The sequence below is a fragment of the Gekko japonicus genome, unplaced genomic scaffold, assembly GCF_001447785.1.
Source record: "Gekko japonicus isolate JY-2015 unplaced genomic scaffold, Gekko_japonicus_V1.1 scaffold175, whole genome shotgun sequence".
NCBI lineage: Eukaryota > Metazoa > Chordata > Lepidosauria > Squamata > Gekkonidae > Gekko > Gekko japonicus.
The window spans coordinates 848,010-861,853 of record NW_015166425.1 but is presented as its reverse complement, the minus strand read 5'-3'; the positions used below and the strand labels follow the sequence as shown (position 1 = coordinate 861,853).

The 13,844-nt window shown below is 51.3% G+C and overlaps 1 protein-coding gene across 1 annotated transcript in view; it reads left to right on the top strand.

The window, feature by feature from the left end:
* INTS3 (integrator complex subunit 3) overlaps nt 1-13,844 on the top strand; it is a 200,043-nt gene that overhangs the window by 154,528 nt on the left and 31,671 nt on the right. The window contains exons 18-21 of the mRNA XM_015411750.1: nt 1,382-1,485; nt 2,983-3,027; nt 4,867-4,986; nt 6,575-6,728. Of these exons, the coding sequence (XP_015267236.1) occupies nt 1,382-1,485; nt 2,983-3,027; nt 4,867-4,986; nt 6,575-6,728 (423 nt within the window). The remainder of the gene's footprint in view (nt 1-1,381; nt 1,486-2,982; nt 3,028-4,866; nt 4,987-6,574; nt 6,729-13,844) is intronic.

The following is a 13,844-nucleotide window of genomic DNA, read 5'->3' as shown; positions in this document are numbered from 1 at the left end:
GGTGTAGCCGTTCAGAGCGTGCGGACTCTAATCTGGGAGAACCGGGTTTGATTCCCCACTCCTCCACATGCAGCTGCTAGCGTGACCTTGGGTCAGTCACAAGTTCTCTCAGAGCTGTTCTCTCAGGAGCAGTCCTCGAAAGGGCTCTCTCAGCCCCACCTACCTCACAGGGTGTCTGTTGTGGGGAAGGGGAGGGAAAGGGATTGTAAGCCGCTCTGAGACTCCTTCGGGTAGTGAAGTATAAATCCAGTCTCCTCCTCTTCTTTCCTGCTGCCAGTCTTCATAGCGGCTTGCTAATGCAAATCCCCAAAACAAATCAGTAAGTTACAAAGCCATAGCAGACACACACCAAAAAAACCAAAGTACAGCAAGGTTGGAGTCCTGCAGCACCTTAAAAAATCAACAAAATATTCCCTGGAAACCTTGTTGGTCTTTAAAGGGCTGTGGTACTCGAGTCTTGCTTGTCTGCGGCAGACTGACAGGGCTACACACCCGAAACTTAAAAAACAAAACACCAAGTTTGGAAGCGGCTGCAAAACGTCAACCAGAGTGTGCTTTAAAGGACCATTCAGCTAGAAAGAATGGGCCTTGCCTGGAGCTAGAGCAATAATCACATGGACAGAGGGTCGCCAGGTCCTTTTCGCCCACCAGCAGGGGATTTGGGGTGGGGGGGGGAGATGTTCCGGGAGTGGAGAGGGATGTCGCCCCCACCCACCCCAAAACAGTGATGTTGCACCCTACATGCCTGCATCACCCAGAAGTGACGACAACGCACAGGGAGCAATGCTCTGGATTTTCGGCTAAACTCTATGGTAAAATCGGTATCAAACCATAGAGTTTTGCCCAAAAGCAAACACACACACACCACCGATGTCGCTGACGTTACTTCTGGGTGACGCAGGCGTGTTGCATGCAACGTTTCTGTGTGTGTTCCCTTCTCCCGGCCAGCTAGCCGGCAGCAGGCAGGAGCCCGCTAAATTAAGGAATTCTCTGCTCCCACCAGGCGACCCTACCTGGACTCCAAGGGAGGCCTTTGTGTTAGGTGTTACAAAAACTCGGTGCCAACACCGAACAGGCCCCGTTCAACAGATAACAGGCCTTAAAAGCATGTCTGCAGCTCCTGACGTCCACCCCCCCCCAACCCATCCTCTGAGTGCCACGGCTTTGTTTACGCGGAAACCGCTGCACCCACGGCTCAACACGGCTTTCGCGGGTGCCCTCTTCCTTCTCAATCGGTGGGCAGGGTCCTGCGTAAATCAGTGCTGTTCCCAAGGGGAGGGAGGTGAGTTTTGCAGAGGCTCCAGGCTCTGTGCCACCCGGGAGCCGTCAGCCCTCCCGCAGAGCATGAACCCCCTCCATGTCTCACTCCCATCTTCTGCAGGAGGATTTTGACCAGGAGCAGCTGTCGGTCCTCGCGTCCTGTCTGCAGGAACTCTTCAAGGCTCACTTCCGCGGGGAGGTACTACCAGAAGAGATCACCGAAGAGTAAGGAGCCTCTCTGGTCATTCCCGCTCGCCATTCTCTTATATCGCTGATCTCTGTACCCTGGTGGGGGGGGGAGTGTCCTTCAGAGTACAGTCGATCAGAGATCCTAATTATCAGCCATCACAACAGCAGCAAGGGCTGAGTCTCTTGCCGGTGTCCGCTAGGGCAGTGGGCTTCGGTCCCAAAGCCCAGACCCTCAGCTGGGTTGTGGAGAAGAGCACAGATGCCATGCGTTTTCACCCTTTGCACACAGACTGAGTTGAGGTCACTTAGCAGCGGAGCGGATCCTTCTTGTAAGCACAGAGGCCGTTCTTCACTTCCACCCCACCCCACGAAAGGTCTCCTCCTTTCCCTTGCTGCTCCCTGCCCCTGTCCTCCAGTGCTCCGTGAGAGTTTGCAGGACGGAAGGCCTCCCCCCGCCAGCGAGGCCGTACCTCTGGCTCCTCCTCTTCCTGTTGGGTGACTTCCTGAGAGGTATTTGCAGCTCAATTCATCCCAGGCTACTACCCGGGCGTTAAAGGCGTCTCCCAGGTGGAGAGGTTCAATAGCATCTGTCCTAGGCCCTGGTTCTCATTGGGGCAGTCAGCCTACGTCTGGCCTGTATCACTTCAGACAGCTCACACAGTCACTTAGAGAACAAAGTTGGGGTCCAGTGGTATCTTTAAGACCAACAGGCTTAATTCTGGGTATAAGCTTTCCGGTGCATGCACACTTAAAAACATAAGAACATAAGAGAAGCCAGTGTTGGATCAGGCCAATGGCCCATCCAGTCCAACACTCTGGGTCACACAGTGGCCAAAAATACCCGGTGCCATCAGGAGCTCCAGCAGTGGGGCCAGGACACTAGGAGCCTTCCCACTGTTGCCCCCCCCCCCCCAAGCACCAAGAATACAGAACATCACTGGCCCCAGACCAAGAGTCCCTATCTAGACCTTGTGGCTCATAGCCACTGATGGACCTCTGCTCCATGTTGTTGTTCAGTCGCACAGTTGAGTCCGACTCTTCACGACCCCATGGACCAAATCATGCCAGGCCTCCCATCTTCTGCCGTCCTCTGAAGTTGGTTCAATTTCATGTTCGTTGCATCTATGACACTGTCTAACCATCTCATCCTTTGCCCTGTCTTCTTTGACGTGCTAGATTTCCGCATGCACAGAAGACCTTTTTTGTGTGTGATCGTCCCTTCCCCTTTTCCCTTCCCACAACATTCTAAAATGGTGCGGTTCAGACACCGGTTGATTGCCTCAATGAGGGCTAGGCATAAAAGCCGTTGTGTTACCCCAAACGTGCCCTGGAAGCCATTGCAAGGGCACAGTTTGTATGGGAGACAAGCCCATGTGGAAAGTTTGACCTGAAGGCGTTAAAAAGGTTGAAATGCATTGACTTTGCCTGTGTTACATTTGCACAATCTTTCTCGTCGCTTTGCTGAGTTTTTGCTCTCTGGGTTGTGGTCCCAAGCGTGATTTTGTTGCCTCTGGCTGTTTTACTTCCCTGCAGGTCTCTGGAGGAATCCGTGGGGAAGCCGCTTTACCTAATATTTAGGTAAGTCTTGTGCCTTCCTGCCTATATCCAAAGCTCCACAGTGGAGCCAGCTGCCCAGCCTGAGGAGCGAAGGGCCCCGATCCCCCTTTGACTCAGTTCCAATGTCACACCAAACCCGGGTTTGTCCTAAGTCAAGTTTAAGCCTCCAAATGTTCTGGCAAACCATAGATTGTAAATATACATATTTAACCCTGGCCTTGCAGTTCTTTCTTCCCACCAGCTAGGCAGTAAGTAAGTAAGTTCAGGCGCTGGGATATTCTCCCCCCGCCCCCCAAGAGAGCCAGAGGAAGGAAGAAGAAAAAGAGTTTGGATTTATCCCCCGCCTTTCACTACCCGAAGGAGTCTCAGAGCGGCTTACAAACTCCTTTCCCTTCCCCTCCCCACAACAGACACCCTTGCTGTGAGGCAGGTGGGGCTGAGAGAGCTCTGACAGAAACTGCTCTTTTTCAAGAACAGCTCTTATCAGAGCTACGGCTTGCCCAAGGTCATCCAGCCAGGTCCTTCCACCCCTCTGAAAGCCATCTTTTTTTCCTAAACAATCTTTAACTTTATTCAACAACAACCAGAAGAAACAAAAAAAATATACAGTACTTGGTGGGCATGTTATAACATTGCAGTTTATTAACTTTACCAATTTTTCACAATTTTTCCTTCAAGTTCAAAGGACTATAATTCAAAAATTTAATAATATAACTACTACATACCACAGAAGCAATTTCATTTGCCATAACTGAAGGTCTTTAACTTCTTGTTGAACCAAATATTCTAGAATGGGGAACCAAATGGTTACAAAATTAGAATGACTTAAATGATGTTCAGATTGAAACAAAAAATAAGACAAATAGCACCTTTAAGACTAGCAAACTTTATTGTAGCATAAGCTTTTGAGAAACACAGCTCTCTTTATCAGATGCATCTGACAGAGAGAGCTGTGTTTCTCGAAAGCTTATGCTGCAATAAAGTTTGTTAGCCTTAAAGGTGCTACTGGTTATTTTACTGTTTTGCAGCAACGGACTAATGCAGCTAACCCCTCCAGATTAAGACCATAAGAACATAAGAAACGCCAATGTTGGATCAGGCCAAATGCCCATCCAGCCCAACACTCTGTATCATACAGTGGCCAGAAATACCAGTGCCATCAGGAGGTTCACCAGTGGGGCCAGGACATTAGAAGCCATCCCACTGTTGACCCCCCCCCAAGCACCAAGAAGACAGAGCATCACTTGCCCCAAAGCCCCTATCTATACCTTGTGGCTAATAGCCACTGATGGACCTCTGCTCCATATGCTTATCTAATTCCCTTTTGAAGCCGTCCATGCTTGTAGCCGCCACCACTTCCTGTGGCAGTGGATTCCATGTATTAATCACTCTTTGGGTGAAGAAGGACTTCCTTTTATCTGTTCTAACCCGACCGCTCAGCAATTTTATGGAGTGCCCACGAGTTCTTGTATTGTGAGAAAGGGAGAAAAGTACCTCTTTCTCTACCTGATTGAAATAATTTATTGGTCAATTTTGCCAAAATACAATATTCCCACTGGAAAGCTGTCTTGACAGTTCTCAGTCCAGCAAACATCTCTGCTCTGCTTTACAGGAGCAGTTTGGCTACCCCTGGTTTAGAAGGACTCTCGCAAGGGGAAGTTTCTAGGTGGTGCAACCTGTGTGTGCCGGGGGGGGTAGGGGTTTGAAACCCCAAGCTCATGCGCCAAGGGCAGCTCCCTCCAAACGCTTAACCTAGGCCAGAAGCACCACGCCCTCCACTGGAGCAGTAGGTCTGACCCTAAGCCAAGGTGGCTTCAGTCTCTTCTTTTTCTCCCTTCTCCTTCCCCCCTCCCCTTTCAGGAACCTCTGCCAGATGCAGGAAGACAACAGCAGCTTTTCTGTCCTGCTGGATCTTTTGTCTGAGCTCTATCAGAAGCAGCCCAAAATCGGCTACCACCTCCTCTACTACTTAAAAGCCAGGTGAGAGCAGGTGGCCAAGGAATAAGCCACTCAAAATTTTTAAATAATAATATGGGAGTTTGCTACACAGCAGGGAATATGATGACCTTTCTGGGACTAAGAAGTTGGCCAGATGCGTGCAGATGCTGGAATCTGGCCAGTCATTGTCACGTTATACGGCGATGCCCACTATTTATGTGTTTGTTTACTATATCTGCCGTCCACCTTTCCCACTGAACCTCAAGGCAGCCTACACAGTGTGACAAAGTTTTGAGTCCAGTTGCACCTTTTAAGATCAACAAAGTTTTACCCTGGGCATAAGCTTTTCTGTGTGTGCACAAAAAAAAGTGTGAACGCACTGGAGAAGCGTGCCTACACACGAAAGCTTACACCCAGAATAAACTTTGCGGGTCTTCAAGGTGCCACTGGACCCAAACTTTGTTCGGCTGCTTCAGACCAACACGGCGACCCCACCTGAATCTACACTGTGTAAGTTGATGACGTCAATAGGACGAGACCTCCAATCAGAAGGGTGCCAGGACTAGGGCTTCAGAAATCTGAAACAAGCTATAGAATATTAGATCTGAGTCGAGTGCAGATTCAACGCATGAAAATTGGTATTATGTGAGTGTGTATTTATTAGAGTTTATCTCACCCCTCCCCAGAATGGGGCCTCGGGGCGGCTATTCACATAACACTACAGTAACAATCGCAGTAATGAAGCCGTGATTTCAATAAAACCCAGTTAAAAGCTCAGGACACAGCTAAGGCTCCCTCTAAGCCGTGGAGTCTCGTGACCAAAAGTTCGACTTTGTGAGTGACCGGCATGAAAGCTGTGAGTCAGCGATTTGGCTACTGCATCAATGAGTTTGCTCCGAAGCCCTCCTTCCTGAGCCGAGACAGAAATGTGTGAGCCGGAGGCCACAAAACTGTGAGCTAGCTCACACTCACTCAGCTTAGAGGGAACGTTGGAGACAGCAAACGTGGCACATCTGTGATTTTAAAAAATCAACAGCGTTGAGGGTTGAGTCCCGCCAATATTACATCAGCGGGACGTCTGGCGGAATAACTCTCGTCTTACGTGCCCTGTGGGATGCAACAGGTCCTGCAGGGCGTGAGTTTCCCCAGGCAGAGCATTCCACCAAGTCGGGGCCAATGCTTCCCTTAAGTGGTAGAGTCCTGTGAGCAAAAATTTTACTTTGTGAGCCACTGGCATGAAAGTTGTGAGCGAGCAATCTGGCTGCTGCATAAATCAGTTTCCTCTGGAGCCCTCCTTCCTGAGCTAAGGAAACAACGTGTGAGCCGGAGGCTAAAAAAAAACTGTGAGCTAGCTCGCACTAACTCAGCTTAGAGGGAACACTGGTCGGGGCCACGATGGAAAAGGCCCTCAGCCTCGTTGCGCTCAAACGGGCAAACCGAGGGCCAGGCGCCACCCAAAGCCCGCGTGCCCACTTGTGGCAGAACGAGCACCCCAAGTAATTATAGTCAGTCAATGCATACCGCAAACAGATAACAGCTGGCGAGCGTGCCGTTGCCTCGGGTGCCTGGGTCGTCCGTTGGGAGAGACGGGCTCTTCCGCCGGCTGACCGGGCCTCGTGCTGTTCCACAGCAAAGCCGCGGCCGGGAAGATGAATCTGTACGAGTCGTTTGCCCAGGCCACCCAGCTGGGCGACCTGCACACCTGCCTGATGATGGACATGAAGGCCTGCCAGGAGGATGACGTCCGGCTGCTCTGCTACCTCACGCCTTCCATCTACACTGAGGTGAGGACTGGGGGGGGGTGTCAGGGGGGCTTTGAGGGGGGGGGATCCTGAGCGAGAGGGCGGCCAGAGCTGCCTTCCACCCTAGAAGGCCTCCGCTTAACATGGCCGAAAAACACCACAGGGTTAGAATATTGGCATTTTTGTGACACTGGGGATTATTCAAAGGGCTTCCGTAGCTGAGTTTTGTCAGTCGCCACAACGATCCTGCTAGGTGAGACAGTTCTGGTCACCGCACTTCAAAAAAGATATCATGGCATTGTACAAGGTGCAGAAGAGGTTAACCAAAATTATGAAGGGGGGATAGAACAGCTTCCCTACGAAGAAAGGCTAAAGAGGTGAGGGCTTTTTGGCTTGGAGAAACGACAACTGAGGGGTGACATGACAGTGGTTTACAAAAGAAGAAGAAGAAGAAGAGAGGAGATTGGATTTATACCCCGCCCTTCACTACCCAAAGGTGTCTCAGAGCGGCTTACAAACTCCTTTCCCTTCCCCTCCCCACAACAGACACCCTGTGAGGGAGGTGGGGCTGAGAGAGCTCTTGACAGAAACTGCTCTTGAAGAAGAAGAAGAGAAGAAGAGATTGGATTTATACCCCGCCCTTCACTACCCAAAGGAGTCTCAGAGCGGCTTACAAACTCCTTTCCCTTCCCCCTCCCCACAACAGACACCCTTGCTGTGAGGCAGGTGGGGCTGAGAGAGCTCTTGACAGAAACGTCTCTTTTTCAAGAACAGCTCTTATCAGAGCTACGGCTCACCCAAGGTCATCCAGCCAGGTGCAAGTGGAGGAGTGGGGAATCAAACCCGGTTCTCCCAGATTAGAGGCTGCACACTAACCACTACACCAAACTGGCTCCCAAATCATGTGTGGGATAGAGAAGGTAGAGAAAGAAGTACTTTTCTCCCTTCCTCACAATATAAGAGCTCATGAAATGAATGAGCAGTCAGGTTAGAACAGATCAAAGGAAGTCCTTCTTCTGCCAGAGAATAATTAATGTGGAATTCACAGCCACAGGAAGTAGTGGTGGCAGCTACAAGCATGGACAGCTTCAAGAGGGGACTGGATAAAAATGGAGCAGAGGTCCATCAGTAGCTATTAGCCGTAAGGTATAGATGGAACGGTATGTCTGGGGCAAGTGATGCTCTGTATTCTTGGTGCTTGGGGGGGGGGCAAGAGTGGGAGGGCTTCTGGAGTTCTGGCCCCGCTGCTGGACCTCCTGATGGCACCTGGTTTTTGGCCACTGTGTGACACAGAGTGTTGGATGGGATGAGCCATTGGCATGCTCCAATATGACTTCTCTTATGTTCTTAGGTAGGACAGTATTTTTATCCCCCATCCACCTACCCCAGGTGAGAGAGGCCCAGCAAAGAAGTAACACTTGGCCATGACTCAGTTGTAAAAAATATTAGCAAGTTTTCCGGAGGCCTGCCCGGAAATCAAGATCACAGGAAGAGGCTCTCCCGACTGTCCCATGAATCAGAGGTCATCACACAAGAGAAGGGCCTTTTCGGAGGCAGCCCCATGATTACTTATTTATTTATTTATACTTTCATTTTGTACCCCGCTCACCCCCGAAGGGCTCTGAGCGACTTACACGGTGCATGGTGCAGAGACCTATCCAGAAACCCTAACTATGGCCACAGTACATCTGGGGTGGGGGAAGCCCTACCAGGTACCCTCCCAGCTCCGATCGTTCATTTATCCGGCAAGTGGGCGACTTCTTCCAGTTCTCTCCGGTGCGGCTGGAGGGTGGCCAAACCTGCTCAGCGTAAGAGCCGCACAGAAGAAACGTCAGATGTCTGAGAGCCGCAAGACATGAACAGATATTACACATTTTTATTAAAAATATAGACGCAAATTTGCTTTTTATTAACATTAAATGTGACTGCCAAAAAATAAAAACCAAAGGGGGCCAAAACAGATATTGATAATGATATTTGTTTGTACAATGATATTTATTTGTTTGCTAATGATATTTACTTGTCTAAGAGGGAGAGAGAAAGAGAGAGGTGGAAAGAAAGAATGATAGAGGTGGAAAGAAAGGGAGGAAAGAGAGAGAGAGAGAAACAAAGAAAGCAAATAAATGGGAGGGAGGGAGGGAGAAAAAGTATAACCCCCCTTTGCTTCCCCAGCTGCCCTGCCAGGAGCCGCACAATATGTGTGAAAGAGCCGCATGTGGCTCCCGAGCCACAGTTTGGCCACCCCTGTTATAGAATAACATCCCCGGGGAGGTACACCTGACCCCCACACTTTCAATCTGTAGGAGCCAATTGACTACATCTGACTAATTGAGTTTTTTATATATCAGGGGTTCTAACTCTGATTTTAAATCACAGTCTTCTATGCAATTTTTTATCATTGTTGTTTTGTTTACATTGTAAGGCAGCCTGAGTTCCGCAAGGTAGAAAGGCGACTAATAAATCTGAATAATACTAATACTAATAAGCCATATTTTGGGGGGCCCTAAATGCCCTGTTGGAGCTGTGGTGGCTCAAGTGGTTAAGACGCTGAACTGCAGGCTGTGGAAGGTCAGTAGTTCAGCAGTTCGAGACCCGAGCGTGCCGCATGACGGAGTGAGCTCCCATCTCTAGTTCCAGCTCCTGCCAACCTAGCAGTTCGAAAGCAAGAAATTGCAAGTAGATAAATAGGGACCACTTCGGTGGGAAGGTGACAGCGTTCCGTTCGCCTTGGTGTTTAGTCATGCCGGCCACATGACCACGGAAACGTCTTCGGACAGCGCTGGCTCTTCGGCTTTGAAACGGAGATGAGCACCGCAACCCTAGAGTCGGACTCGACTGGCTTTCGAGCAAGGGAACCTTTACTTTTTAAATGCCCTTTTGGGCATCCTAAGCCACATTTGACATCCCTGTCCAAAAGGGGATTATTCCTCTTGGAGGCAGAGAATCCTTCTCTGTCTCCACCCCCCGACCCCCCCACGAGGCCCCCCCCCCCCCATGGCAGTCATCGCCCATCAGCAGGCAGGGGCCTCTCCATCACGCCATTCCCCAGCCCCTCCGTAGGCATCTTCTAAATTTTAATTTATCTCTCAGTTGCCGGAAGCCTCTTTTAGAGTTTGGGGTTGGAAACCCAATAAAATCAGTACTAGCGGGCAGACTTCCCCGCTGTGTTTCCCTTCTGCCATGACCGCGTCCCCGCCTCTGTGCTCGTTCACTCGCTAGAATCGATTTGGCAGCCGGCAGAGGAGTGGTTTGTCGGCCAGCTGGCGAGTTTGCCGGGGGGGGGGGGGGGAGGCACTTGGCTGGCACGTGCTCTCCAGGGGCTTCTGATTCAAACTGGGCAGCACTGGCTACTTCCTGTCTCTGGCGTGGGGATCGGGGTCTCTCCTTTGAGGCCACCCCTTCGCTTCCTCTCCCAGGAGCTTGGCCCGTATCCTCACATTCTCAATGAGCCGCAGCATAACGGCTGCCGGGCCCGGCTCCATCCCTGGACCTGGCGAGGACCGGGAGGAGAGCGGCCTGTGCTGATTCCGTCACTCCCGAGGGTCAGGCCGGCCAAGGGGGCGAGTCTCTTCGCAGGGAGGCCTTGCCCAACCATGCTCCTCCCGTTTAGCAAAGCTTGGCTGTCGCGGCACTTAGCTTGGTGCAAGACGCAGCGCTGCCCGTACAACCGCCAGCCCATCATGGGAGCTTGTCTCTGATCTCTTAATTCGCTGATTCGCCAAAGGTTGCAATAGTCCACTGAAGCCTGATCCAGCAAGCCTGGGATGGTAGCAACAGTCAGAAAGGGAGGTAGCTTATTACAGAGAGGGGCCGTGGCATAGTGGTAGAGGCCTAGAATCACAGAGCTGGAAGGGGCCATAGAAGCCATCTAGTCCAACCCCCCTGCTCAGTGCAGGATCAGCCTAGAGCGTCCCTGACAAGGGTTTGTCCAGACCCTGCTTCAAGACTGCCAGGGAGGGGGAGCTCACCACCTCCCTAGGCAGCCCATTCCACTGCTGAACTATTCTTACTGTAAAAAAGTTTTCCCTAAGATCCAGCCTAAGATCCCGCCCTTAATTTAAACCCATGATTACGAGGCCTGCACTCTACTGCCTACAGAAACAGGTCCCCACCCTCCTCTAAGTGACAGCCCTTCAAAGACTTAGAGAGAGCCCTCATGTCCCCACCTCAGCCTCCTCTTCTCCAGACTGAACATTCCCAATTCCCTAAGTCTTTCCTCCCAGGGCTTCTTGGTCTCCAGGCCCCCGATCATCCTCGTCACTCTGCTTGGCATGTAGAATATCTGCTTGGCATGATGGCCTCTATGCCCCGTTGCCAAACATCCAGAGGAACTGGTTGAGGCCACTGTGTGAGGCAGGATGCGGGACTAGACGGACCCTCACTGGTCTGACCCAGCAGGGCTCTTCTGATGTTCTTGTGAGGGGAAGGCCTCGGCCCCTCTGCCCTGTTGCTGGCCCTCCAGAGGAACTGGTTGAGGCCACTGTGTGAGGCAGGATGCGGGACTAGACGGATCCTCACTGGTCTGACCCAGCAGGGCTCTTCTGATGTTCTTCTGAGGGGAAGGCCTCGGCCCCTCTGCCCTGTTGCTGGCCCTCCAGAGGAACTGGTTGAGGCCACTGTGTGAGACAGGATGCGGGACTAGATGGACCCTCACTGGTCTGACCCAGCAGGGCTGTTCTGGTGTTCTTATGAGGGGAAGGCCTTGGCCTCTATGCCCTGTTGTTGGCCCTCCAGAGGAACTGGTTGAGGCCACTGTGTGAGACAGGATGCTGGACTAGATGGACCTTCACTGGTCTGATCCAGCAGGGCTATTCTGATGTCCTTATGAGGGGAAGGCCTCGGCCTCTCTGCCCTGTTGTTGGGTCTTCCAGAGGAACTGGCTGAGGCCACTGTGTGAGGCAGGATGCTGGGCTAGATGGGCCCTCACTGGTCTCACCCAGCAGGGCTCTTCGTATGCTCTTATATTCTTAGCCTTCATTTGGGCCCTGCCCTGAAGCTGAGCTCCGCTGCCTCAGTCCTTTCCAGCCAGCCCTTCTTGCCCGTTCCAGCCAGAGCCGTTTTACAAAAATATCCCGCCTGGTCATGTCCTTGGCGCGCGAAGAGTAATGTCTTCCATACAGAACAGGGGTTCCTTGCCAAGCCTTAATCTTATTTTATTTTACTTGCTTGGCTTTTGCCTCTGTTCTAATTTTGAACAGAGTGGCAGGCGTCAGGCTTTTATGCATGTTCGACAGCAAAAAAAAAACACCCGCACCAAACAAGCTAACAAGCAAATTGGTTTTGGCTTCCGGTTTCTCTGCCCTGGACTGCCCTAGCTCATTCTGCGCCATCCATCTCTTTTGCCAGCTATGCTCAGGCTGTTGCGCCCCCTGCTGCTCAAAAGGGGCACGCCCGGGGGGGGGCGCGTTCTTGACTCGGCCCGTGAGAAATGGGGCAAGCTAGCTTTTCTACCAAACGTTTTTTCGCCGTTAACCATTCCATGCAGCATCGATCTATTGTGGCAATCCCTAGTGGTATCTCAAAAACGGGAAGTTCAGCGTCTGTATGTATATGATTTTGGTTTTGGTCTGTGGACCTTACCGATTGGGCGGGTTGGTTTGTATCGCAGCAGGATAAATTATGCAACAAAAAAAGCTTCGACTTCTACCGTTCATTTCATCTGCAAGACCCGTGCAGCTCTTTTTTCCCTCGGAGAGGCTCAAAGCAGCTGGCGATTGATAACACGAACGAGAGGTTTCTGATATAAATCATTCCTTTGAGAAGTCTCCATAACTACTGATGATCCATTTGGCGTTTATCCTTTTGGCTGACGGCTTTCCTACGCTTCGGCTCGAGCGCCGCCAGAAACGCCGCGTCCAGTTTTGCCGTTTTCGTCTGAGCAGCACGTGGCTGATCAGGAATCGGAGAGGCTGCCAGGATCTCCCTGGCTGTTACTGGTGGCTTCAGGGCACTGGCAGCCGTTGGAGGAAATTAACCCAGCTTAAACGCTGTCTCAGTATTCACTGTAGGAAGGCAGCAGTCCCACTGAGGAGGGGTATTGACTTTGCATGGCGGGTGGATGACAGGCCAGTTTGGTGTAGTGGTTAAGTGTGCGGACTCTAATCTGGGAGAACCGGGTTTGATTCCCCACTCCTCCACTTGCACCTGCTGATGTGACCTTGGGTCAGTCCCAAGCTCTGGCACAGCTGTCCTTGAAAAAGAGCAGTTTGTGTCAGAGCTCTCTCAGCCCCACCTACCTCACAGGGTGTCTGTTGTGGGGAGGGGAAGGGAAAGGAGTTTGTAAGCCGCTCTGAGACTCCAACTGAAGGGCGGGGTATAAATCCAATCTCTTCTTCTTCTTCTTCTTCTTCTTTGAGAGAGCCAGTTCCATGTAGTGGTTCAGTGCGCGGCCTCTAATCTGGGAAAACCGGGTTTGATTCCCCACTCCTCCACTTGCACTTGGCTGGATGACCTTAGACAAGCCGTAGTTCTGATAAGAGCTGTTCTTGAAAAAGAGCAGTTTCTGTCAGAGCTCTCTCAGCCCCACCTCCCTCCCAGAGTGTCTGTTGTGGGGAGGGGAAGGGAAAGGAAATTGTAAGCTGCTCTGAGACTCCTTTGGGTAATGAAGGGCGGGGTATAAATCCAATCTCTTCTTCTTCTTCTTTGATCGGTAGACAGACAGCCAACGCTTCGTTGGTCTTAAGAACATAAGCGAGACCATGTTGGATCAGACCAGTGGCTCATCCAGTCCAACACTCGGTGTCACACAGTGAGCAAACCCAGGCACCACCAGGAGATCCACCTTTGTGGCCAGAGCTCCAGAAGCCCTCAGATGTGGCCCCCCCAAGCGCCATGAAGACAGAGCATCACTTGCTCCAGACAGCACATGAAGCTCCTTTATGCTAAATCAGACCCTAGGTCCAGCAAAGTCAGTATTGTCTACTCAGACCGGCAGCTGCTCTCCAGGGGCTTGGGCAGAGTTCTTTCACTTCCCCTCCTACCAATGCTCCCTCTAAGCTGTGGAGTCCTGTGAGCAAAAATTCTACTTTGTGAGCTACTGGCATTAAAGTTGTGAGCAGGTGATTTGGCTCCTGTATAAATTAGTTTGCTCTGGAGCCATCCTTCCCGAGCTGAGACAAAAATGTGTGAGCCGGAAGCTAAAAAAAAACTGTGAGCTAC